The sequence below is a fragment of the Aptenodytes forsteri genome, unplaced genomic scaffold (genome assembly GCF_000699145.1).
Source record: "Aptenodytes forsteri isolate BGI_AS27 unplaced genomic scaffold, ASM69914v1 Scaffold237, whole genome shotgun sequence".
NCBI classification, from domain to species: domain Eukaryota; kingdom Metazoa; phylum Chordata; class Aves; order Sphenisciformes; family Spheniscidae; genus Aptenodytes; species Aptenodytes forsteri.
This window is the reverse complement of record NW_008794451.1, coordinates 2,639,336-2,650,941: the sequence shown is the minus strand read 5'-3', so window position 1 is coordinate 2,650,941 and position 11,606 is coordinate 2,639,336. Positions and strand designations below refer to the sequence as shown.

Here is an 11,606-nt window from a genome sequence, read left to right as displayed (position 1 = left end):
TTTCTTGTTCAAAAAAAAAAAAAAAAAAAAAGCACATTGAAATCCCCAAAGTGTAGTTGCCTAGTTACTGTGTATGCATAGCTACCCCGAAAATTAAGTTTAAAGGGAAATCATTTAATACATCTTTGGTGCCATTAACTACATTGTGAAGAATACTATACTTGGATTCATAGGTGAAGTTTTATTCAATTAGCAATTCAACTTTAAAATCCATAGAGTATTCATTATACTAAAGATACAACTATTTCTTACTTTATGTTTGCATCAAACAATTTAGTTTTCTGCATCTAAACATCTGCATTATTTTCAACACACATAGTGTCTTTGCCTCAGCAAGCAGCGGAGGTAGCCCTGACTTGAGCGTAAGGAGAGCATGGGCGGACGATGCTGATGCATTTCTACAATAGCTTCACATGATACAAGCACATGAGTAGCTTACATATGTAACAACATGCAGACGCAGAGAACAGGCAACAGCTCTTTCTTATTCCCTGGCTGTTGGTACAAGTTCATCAGATAATACACACAGCAACTTAAATGGACTCTACGTTTCTTGTTCCAGATTCTGCTTATGATACATACGGAACAAGAACGAATGCAGTGTGCTTTCCTCAGGTAAGAAGTCCTCTTGTACTTCACAGGAAATTGAAGGAAAACAGCAGATTTGAAGAGCTGAATACATCCTGATTTTGCAACAATATGTAAGTGTGCTCTAATAGTTTTAGACTACAAAAATCTAACTGATGTTTGTCAAATAGTAAGTAATGGCGAATGTAAGAAGAGCTACTTATCCAGTTTCAGGCACAAGTCATGCCTTCTTTAAATCTGCCTTTAAATTTCACCTGCCTAAGGAATATGTTAGGAGTACTTATCTATTTAGCCACAACAAACTTTAAATCAAGTCTTGACAGACTGGCAAAAAAATACATCCAAGATCAAAACAGATTTAAAAAACAATATTCACAAGTTCAAAGTTGTGATTTTTGCTCCTTAAAAAAACAACACACAATTTTAATAATTTAGTACATAAAAGTAATACAAGTTTATAGTCAAACCAATGTTTGAAAACTACTTTAAGATTGATTTCTTTAGCAAAAAACCTGCTTTTACAGATTTGCCTTAAGCCCTAGAATTTGTGACATAAACCACAATGCAAACCCAGATTTCCAGGCACCAGCCAAATGTTTTAACCACAGTACCACTGTTTTTCTTGGCTGTGTTGAAAAGATGTCTGTAATATAAAGCACTAAAAATGTAGTTCTGCAGCCATTTACTTCTGAAAGAAACAAGTCCTTGCTTGGCTTCACACAACTGGAGTTGTTTTCCCCCAACTTTTCTTAATATCTCAGAAACAGTAAAATATCAGAGACTGACACAACCATTCCTAATATTATTTTGGCCAGTGGCAGATTATTATATGTAATTACAGAATGCTTTTCCAGTACTCTATACTGAAGGGCAACTAACAGATTGTTCAGCAGCTGCCCAGCTAACTTGGTTTACATATTCAAGCACTAACTGTACTACTTCACTAAATACAGTATTTTTATTTTCTGCTTTTTGGTTGCAAATCAGAACATAATATAAAAAAAAGTATATTGTAAAACAAAGCAAAGCCTTCCCTAAGGTTGCAACCCTAAATTACAAGCATATATTCCCTATATCAATTATTATGCTCTTAATTATTATCAGTCATTTTAGCATGAAAAGAAACTATGCATTATGGAGTTACTGTAACAATAACCAAATACATGGCTATAAATTACCTTGCAAAATGTATATGCTTCCATCTGAATGTTTAGTTAATGAAAATTCACATAATACACTTGATGATCCTTCTTAAGTTATGAAGCTATTTTAGCTTGAACTGCCTCTCATTTCTCAGATTCAATTTTCAAGCATTCAGATGAACTGATGAACTGGGTAATCATTGAAATCATTGAAAATTAGAGTATCACTGGGAAAGACTGAGATTTGTGTTCTGGAGGTGTATTTAACTGGCAGAAATCATTACACTATTCATTTTTATACATCCAACAGAAGCTACCTTTTTCATTTAGAAACAATAGGAGAAAAAGAACAGAGAAGAAAAAACCCTTCAGCACATAATTATCAGGAGTAGGTTAGAACAGGCTGATTACCCTCACCCCAACTCCTCAAATACCGTTGCTCTTAGCATGCCTCAAAAGAAAACCTTCTGTATTCTGTTGAAGTCAGGCACAACTTCCTCTATGCAGTTCTTGATTTACTAGCAGCATGAGGAAGAAACCACCTTCCTCTTAATCTTTTGGTTACCCACCACATTTAGAAGCCTTTGGCAAGTTTCTGTATTTAAAGATTAGACATGCCAAAGACAGATTAGTACCATTCTCTTCAAAACCATTCAGGAAAATGTTTAGGTAGCTGAAACACTGAACTCCAAGACCACTTCAGAATATTGTTAGCTTTACAATTATTTCGTCACAGTTATCAATATAAAAAATTGTACAGGTTATACACTGTTTTTAAAAACCTTATACTGACAGAGTTGCTCTCTACTAAGATGTAGAAGTTCGCATCCGAAGTAAAATTAAGTGTGAAGTCTCCATCTCAAACCTTATTATTTTCCGCTTCCTTTTCCCCTTCCAAATGACCTTAAATATATTCAGAAATATGTAGAATACATTTGATGACACTTAATATGTGATTTATTATATGATCATTAGTACTATTTTCAGGTCATCTGGGAGAAGTACTATAGCAGAACTTCCCTTCCTCTCACTAAGAAACAACGGTAAGAACCACTTCTCCAAGTAGACTCAACGCTTTGTAATAAAGTCATTCTGGTTCAACTAAAAACTCCCTATAAATACTTCAGCACAGGAAAAATTTAAGTTGCATGTAATTTGGGCTTCTGGTGTTGGACTTCAGTCAAAAGAATACTCCTCTACCCATCTCCATTCAGCCTTACAAAGCAGTGCTGCAGTGGAGAATTTCTTCATACACACACGCGTCCTGTAGTTCAATACTTACCTTTAAGCCATCCAACTTGCGCTATCAAATCTCATAGAACAGGTAGAATAAACCCTAGATAATATTTAAATACAAATGCATAACCTTTTTACAAAGGATATGTTAGCCTTCTTCGAAATACTATGGTTCAGATATTTTTACTACAAACAAAACAAAAGAACCCTACTCTTATTTCTCCTGCCTCATGATTTACAAGTAAAGGTGGGTTGCGTTTTGTTTTCTTTTTTTTTAAATCCCATAGTGTTGTTCAGAAGAGGCAGCCGCAAGTATCCTTAGGCAGTTCTTTTCATACATTCCTACTCAGAAATTCATACCCGAACTTTACAGTTTCTATCATGCTGAAACAGACAACTCAAGATTGGAAAAGATGTAGATTATGAAGTAAGTAGGATAGATGCTGTACCTTAAATAAGTACAGATAAACTATGCAGCCATTTATAAGTTCACGATGCAATCATTTTTGCTAATCATAAAACTGAAATAATTGGAGAAAAAAAACCATTAAAGCAAATATTCGTAAGACAATACTGAATAGGAGTATTGCCAAGAGCAAAGCTACTGGCACTAGAAAGTGGCAAAAAGATTTATCGGTGTTCTCTACTTAAAGTGAAATGCCAAAATTCAAAAGGAATTCATGGATTTCCACTAGGTGGTGCCCTGAGTGCATGTTTACATTTGTTGCTCCTATTTCCATGCTTGGAAACAAAGTTAAAAGCCTGTTCAATTACAAATCTTACTAATGCAGCAGAATCTAGGGAACTACTAATTGAAACCATCTTAACACTTCCACCACATTGTCTAAGTTAACGCAGACGGTCCTCAGAAGCACAGTACTATTCCTTGCATGTCAAAACTAGTCAGCTACTAGGCACAGATCCCTCTATAACCACATGGATTTACAGCCTCAGTTCCAGGCATAGTCAGACTATTTCCTATAGTCAGGTTCACATTTAAGTGGAGGAAAACAAGGCTGCAAGCATGCAGGGTAGGAAGTGCGGCTCTAAAATTAACTGCCCATTCTCACATTTTACTTACTCTCCACTCCTGCAGTACCTGTCCAATCTTCTGCCCTCACAGCTCCAATCCAGCTAATTTTGCAATCCAGTTATCTATGGTTTTGCTCAGGACCAGTTCCCATGCCTAGCCAACCTGCCAGGCTTTCCCATCATTGCTACTCAATAAGGTCCCCAGCATAATTAAAAGCATTAGCTTTAAAAGTCATATTACCCATCAATTAACTAATAGATAAATACAGCATTTTAGTCTCTTTTAATAACTTTTAACTGAGTACAAATAACATGGATGCCTCCAAAAACACATTCCAAAAGCACGTGTACTATTGTAATCAGAGAATAAACAGCTGTCTACCCAAGTCTATAAACATTTCTCATTTTATTTTACTTGAAAGATTACAACATATCTAAAATTTTGGAAGGCATCGCTAGAACATCCCCATTTTCCTAATCATAATTTCTTCATGTTTTTTCCCCTAAAGAAATTGCTAAATTTAAATAAAAAGCAGCATTACACATTACAGAGTAACAGCTCATTAATAACACCTTGCAACTATTCTAAAAGATGTACCTTTTCTACACTGAAATGCATTAAACAGACATAATAAATGCAACATTATAGAAATAGTTTAAGTTATGATTTCTTTTCAGTCCAACAGTAAATCTCATCTCCACTTTCCAAGACAAGATACAAGTATTTCCAGAGCTTTGGTGGAAGTCATGTAAAACAAACTGCCATATTGCCTGTAAGGGATCTAGTAAGCAGCTGCAGTATGCTGTAGTTCTAAAAAGTTGTATTTCATACACCTGAAATGCCCAGGGCATCAGACAAGTACTTGGATACCACTTACTTAAAACAATATGAGCATATTTGCATCAACACTGCTAGTGCACAGTTTATTCAGCAAGTGAAGGCTGCTGAAACAGCTTCCCACCCTCTCTCAAGAGAAGATACTGAGCACTTTGTAAGTGGCTTAGAGAAAGTATCTTCAGTCTCACAGTAACAGTCTGAAGTCTTACACATTATACTACCTAAAACACATAGTACATACACACACAGTGCTACATACAGCTACTAAAAGCTATTTTCCTGCTCTATCTGCACATAAACCCACACCTTTTAATAAAGTCCTGTAGTTCCAAACTCAGGGGCAATACTCTTCATATTTTTGCAAGCAGCAAATTTAAGCATGCTAGGAAAAAAAAAATATAGGTACACAGAAGAAACGTTAACATGGAAGAGATTGACTTAAATGAGAAGCTAGATAAAGGCATTACGAATCAACTCTCAAATTTGAGTATTCAGAGTGACACAATTTGCAGTGGCTAGATTCTTAGTGTTAGGAGCTACCAAAGGTTTTGTCTGTGTTTTTTTGTTAGTATTTCTTTGGTGGTGCTGGGTTTTTGGGTCGGGTTTTTTGGTTGTTGGGTTTTTGGCTTGGTGTGTTTTGTTGTGTTTGTTTTTTTTTAAACTAATAACTTACATCTATCCAGGGTTATGAATCTCATCTATCAGTAAGAACAGACCAAAATATCACTTAGTCCAATTTGTGTAATTTTAAGAATGCAAATCACAATGAACAAGCATTTACAAGGACAGCACAGAGACCATGTCATGATGAGGAAAAATAAAACACAAGTGAGTGAAAAAGATGAGATGATGTGCTGCCAGGCTCCTTACCCATTGCTGCTGCTGTTGGAGCTCCCTGATGGTATTCTCAGCTTGCTCCAGTTTAGTAATGGCCTCATCACTCTGCTGTTTGATGGTGGCCAGCTCCCGTTTTATGAGGTAGTTTTCCTCAGCCTCCTGGGCCCTTGTCACTTGTCCCTTAGGACATAATTTTTTTTTTTTTTAAGCAATTGAGGACAAATCCAAGAAAGACTGCCTTTGTGATGCTTAGCTGCTTATTTCATCAGATTGGTTTTGCAAACAGCATAGAGTACAATTAGTAGAAATTTTAGGACAAGGTAGTACTAAACAGCTGCTTTAGTACTTTATTACAAAGTTCAGCATCCATTCAGCAAGCACAATTGCGTACTTGCATTCAATAAAATTCCTTTCATGCAACATTACTCCGTTGTACATGCACAAATTTAAGTTCGCAATATTCAATTTCAGTGTTAATACAGTGTCATAGAATCCATTTGTCATGGGAATTTGTACCAAAAAATTACATTAGGTTAGGAAAAATATTATAACATGCAGATATTGGGTTTATATATTCTTAGTAAACAAAATTAACCAGGTTTCTAGCAAGAGATTAGCTCTATATTTATTCCAAATCAGCAAGGCAGGGATAGAGTACAGCATGCAAATGTGCATGCATTAAAGCAGTTTGGGGGTTTTCGAGAGTAGGAAGAAAGTCATACAGTAAAAGACTAAAAGACTATACCTGTATCAATCTATCTGCCAAGGAAGCACTTTCCTACAAAGGAAAAATTCAGATAGGAATAAGGAAAAGAAAAACCAAAAAAACAAAGGGGTGATAATAGTGACAAAAAAGACAAGAGCTGAGAGAAAGAAAATGCCCAAATTCTACCCATTTTCTGTACAATCTCTTTTTGCAAAATTAACAACTCTTCATATAAATTAAGGCAACTCAGCCTGAACGTCCCAGGAAGCAGCCTTTTCTGCAATAGATTTAACACAGTCCATCTTTGATACAAGAAGGTCTGGCAGCCAGATTTCCATAACACTTAAAATTCACCTACAGGAGACTGGCTATTTTTATCTGAATGGCTTGCTTCCCTAATTAACAAAAGTTACTGATACATTATCTGATATGATCTAGTAGATAGATAGATGCAAGACATGGTCTATGGTCCATCCACAACATGAAAGGAAGGCATAATTTGAGCACAGAGGAAATTCCACTAAGCACCAAGGCATTCATGCAGAACTAAAGCTTCCAAAAAGATGAAGCAGGAAACTTAAATGGTGCAAACTGACAGACACAAGTAGAAAATTTCAACTATGACAGCTAATATTTTGTTTTACTGAACTCTTGCAGTAACTCAATTGAGCAGTTCAGATGCTCTTTCCTTGCCAGAGTTTTGCAAGAAAGAAATTTTCATTTATGCACACTGACAAGCACTGCATTCCCCCCCCCAAGTTGCACATTTAATTAATTTCTACTCTATCACCCTTGAAAGCACTCGATTTTTGCAGATTCTACAACAGAGAACACATCTATTTGCAGACCATCTTTGTCCTTGCAACTTTTATTAAAATTAAAGTTCAAACTGGTTGACAAGAGCTATTACTTAGAAGCAAGTGTAAGGTACACTAAGGAAATCACAACTAAATCATATAGGTTAGGATGAGGAAAAAATATTTGAAAATAAAAACAAGTTTCCAACAGAAGAACTGAATGTTTTTGTTCACACTTTATGATCTGTTTTTCAGATGCTGTGATCATAATGATCTTCAGAAATTCTTATTAATAGATAATATTTTCCCATTTTGAAATGTTCTTGTTAATAGATAATATCTTTCAATTTTGAAATGTTCTAATTCCAGTCAGAATGGGATACTCTGAAAGTGAATTCTGACATGGACTTCTTAATTAAAAAAAAATCTGATTTCAAACCTCTGCAAGTTAAGTATAAAACAGGGATATTTACTATTATAAGTTTGCCAAGAGCACTGAAGTGATTCACTACAGCTTCAAACATCTTAAAAAGAGTCTGCTCTATTCAGTTAATTTTATCAGCACTTCAATATTAGAAACAAAGATGTTTATAAAATTGTATTTTTGGTCACAACTCTCACAATATGTCCTCATTATGTGCGTTTTTCCAAACTAAATTCAGAAATCAATTAATTAGCATTTGACATCGATCGACTGTTTTTCCAAGAAACTGTAATGGATTTAACATCTGAAGTGTGACATCTTTCAATTACGTCACTCTCAATTGAATCTTTACCATTTTCTTCCCTATGAAACATGAACAACTGTGTGCAACTCTCAGGAGCATTCAATTTCATTTGTTGAAAGACAGTTGCTATTCATGGTTAAGATGGACAAGAATGTTCTCATTCTAGAGCAGCCCAGCTCAGATGCAATCTCTCCAGAATATAGGAGAGGCCATTGGAGAACAATGCCTGCATGTTGGCAATGGATTGACAGCAGTTACCATGCATACTTTTAAAGTTATATCCAGTTACAAAGAAGCCTAACAAAACTCTATTCCAGACTAAATCTGCGAGAAAGTCTTAAAAGATCTTCTCCCCCACCCCATGTACCCAAAATCGCTACAAAAATTCAAAACTATGTAAAACAAATTAATGGCAGCAGACTTCCTGTACTGAACATGAACGCTGCAACAACACCCCTCTACTGCTGTATTTGCTAGCAATGAAATAATCTGCTTTCATCTCCATCTCCCTCTGGTCATCGGTAGGTCTGTCATTTTGCTCCTACGTAAAAACACCCAGCAACTTCAGATTTTCAAAATTGAGGATTCTCTCACAATAACCTCTTTTCCACCCAAGCAGTCCACTATTTCATGTAGTCTTCTGGACTTTGAACAGATGCTTCTAATTCAGAAAGAAAACAGTACAACAAAAGTTGGGTATATCAAAATATTTGGTTTCATATTCACTAAGAGCCAGACATAACAACCTTAAACATTTACAAGCACTGACCCTAATTGCTTTGTTATTGCCATGCTATTTGGCTAAGCACTGTTAGTAAACACCACAGATTAGCAGGAAAAACAGTAAGCTATAATTCTGAGATTCCCATTTCATATAATAAAATTGCCATCACTTTAAGTATAAATTAATACAGATTAAATCTAATCACCAACATACTTACTTTTTCTAATGTTTCAATGCGCTGTTTTAGGAGTCTGTTTTCAGTTCGTAACCTCTGGAAGGTAAACAGTTCAGAATTGTACTTCTCAAGTTATGAATTGGAAGTCTGATAAAAGTCGAGCAAGCTAACAACATTTTTATCTCATCATATCTATAACAATCAATATAAATACAAAGAGAGTTAGTGACCTTTTTAACATCCTTTTATATGATGTACTAACTCAAAAGATGAGTTTAAACAGCTTGATACAGGGAAGATGAGAAGAAGTCTCGTGTTATATGAAAGCATCTGTGTGTTGCATTAGATGAAAGCAGTATGTCTGCAGGTGAACCACAGGGCTTACCCACACAAGACTTGACAGCCTCCTCTGCATAAACAGAGCCGGACACGGCCTTCACGGTTAAGGGACATGAAAGTGCATTCCCTGCACTAGGACAAGCTACAAGGTTTCCCTCCTTTTCCTCCCAATAATTTTATGTTGAATTATATAATAATATTTATTTCATCTGTAAGGTTATATGGAGAATTATTTACCTCAGATGCCCCAGAAGTGAGAAATAATTGTACTGAATTGCATATTTTACTAGTGCATTTCCTATACATTTTAGCAGTCAGCATTCAGATAGAAGATCTGTATCCCTAAGAATAGAGCCACAGATATCAGTTCAGTAATGCTTCATTCTGCCAGGCTAAGAGGCAGACTCAATGTGCTAGTTTTTCCATCTCCCTAAAATAGCAGAGCTTCTTAGCAGAAGAGAGTAAGTCAGAAGTGGTTTATATAAGGTCCCAAAGCAGGGCCTAGAAACAGACAGCTTTGGATTGGTGGGTTTGTTTGATTGGTTGAGGGGTTTTTATTGGTTTGGGGTTTTTTTGTCTGTTTTTGTTGGTTGTGTTTTTTGGGGGGTGGAGGGAAGCACGGAAGGATTTGAAGTAAGTTAAAATACTAGAATCTAAAGTTACAGTTGTCTTTCAAATGATTTTTATTCTGTCCTATTCTGCAGACAACTGTCATTTGAGTCCCGCAAGTCTTCTGATTTGAGATGCCATTACAGCAGGTCCTAACACCGCTAACTGCCTCACTGCCTGTTACAACAATAAAACTGCCTGAAAAAGCTTGGAACACCCTGGACGTTAAAGAACACTTGGAACACTGGACATTAAAGTTCCCAGGTGCACATCACTGATTTTTTCTGAAGAACCGATGCCTTAGAAACTGATATTGAAAGGCAAAAGGACTGGCAGTGGACAGGAAGAAGGCTGTAACTCGCTCCCTCTATTAAGCTTTGTATACTACACTTGCCCATCATTTCTCCCACTGCTTTTTCTCATGGAACTGGCTAAAAACATGACACAAGGAAGCAAATCCAGATCAAACACCATGCTGTGAAAAAAATGTGAAAAAGGAAAAAAAGCAGCAAAAACCTATTTATGTCAAAAGTAAAAAGATGCAGTGATTAAGTACATACAGGAAGTAGGTCAGTTAGTAAAAGGGAAACATGAACTGCACTCGCAGGGTGGCCTTTTTCCACATTCTGTATCAATTGCAGAAGCTCCAAAAGAAAAAGTGACGGCAGACAGAAGACACTCAGTCTTGGGTCCAATGCATAAGCAAAATCAAGATCTCAAAAATCAATGGTAAGCCACTCAAGTGCATTCTGATAAACTCTATCTTAACATTTGTTTTACAAACCTCCTGTGTGGGACACCTAGATCTAAACCAGCATATTCGGAACCTCTGATAAATGAGGCCATCTGTAATCAAGCTTTAGTCAGCAGAAAATAACGAAAACTAAGTACAGCAGGTCTCCAAAGATTTTTCTTTAAATGTCCACCAGAAGTCTCAATAATTTCACTATAAGTGTCCTTTATGACCAGATGTCCCAAATACAAATGCTGAAAGAAAAGAATTTGGGGACCTCAATTACATGTCCTGCTACATATACAGATCAAATATGTAACCCCACATCTAGGAATTAAACTGATCCATAAACAAACTTGTTGAGGCTCTCTTACTTTAATTTCAACTTGTTCTTCCATTTCTTTTGTCTTTATTGTAGTGTATTCCTTTTCTAACCTAAAAATTAGAAAATAGTAAATTATGATTAGAAAAATTGCGGATAACTTACTTGTTGGTGTAATACCTAACAAACAACAGTAGAACAGAGATACAGATTATTGATATTTCTTCTGTTTAAGTGGCCGCTTGAAATGCACTCCTGTAAATATTTAGACTGGACATTAAAACTAAATTTAAAACACAAAGACTATAAAACTCAGACTTCTGTAGATATGAACAGACTCTGAACCAGCACTCTGAAGTGCAGGTGCTTGCTTGTATACATTTACAGTGGCAATGATTTGGAGCTGCTCTGTAATAACCACTCAATGTAATTATACAATAATCAATGCAATAGATTCAGCCAAAAGAAAAAACAGCTTGGAAAGCCTGGAAGACAGAAAGATGCAAAGAGATTTGAGACAAATATCTTAAACATAGAAAACAATTTTGGTCCCTCTCCAGCAAACCACAAAATTGTCCCAACTGAAAAAGATGGCAACAAGAAAAAACAAGTGAGAGAAACAATGCCTCTACAGAAGGCAACCAAAGAAGTTTAGACTCAGAACGGTAGGATTTTAAACAACATACACTTATATTGGCTTTCAGAGACAATGTTTTTCCTGAAAACTTTGTTACTACTTCTGTTTTAGAGAAGACTGCTCACTCTACAGCATTGATCATAGGCTGCTGACAGAAGGATTG

At 35.9% G+C, this 11,606-nt stretch overlaps 1 protein-coding gene across 1 annotated transcript in view; it reads right to left on the bottom strand.

Annotated features, from left to right (window-relative positions):
* Positions 1–11,606, bottom strand: part of EVI5 (ecotropic viral integration site 5) — a 77,821-nt gene that overhangs the window by 48,843 nt on the left and 17,372 nt on the right. Inside the window, exons 10-13 of the mRNA XM_009290468.2 lie at positions 10,859–10,919; positions 8,846–8,899; positions 6,419–6,451; positions 5,707–5,853 (exon numbers count right to left, since the gene is read on the bottom strand). Coding sequence (XP_009288743.2) covers positions 5,707–5,853; positions 6,419–6,451; positions 8,846–8,899; positions 10,859–10,919 — 295 coding nt within the window. The remainder of the gene's footprint in view (positions 1–5,706; positions 5,854–6,418; positions 6,452–8,845; positions 8,900–10,858; positions 10,920–11,606) is intronic.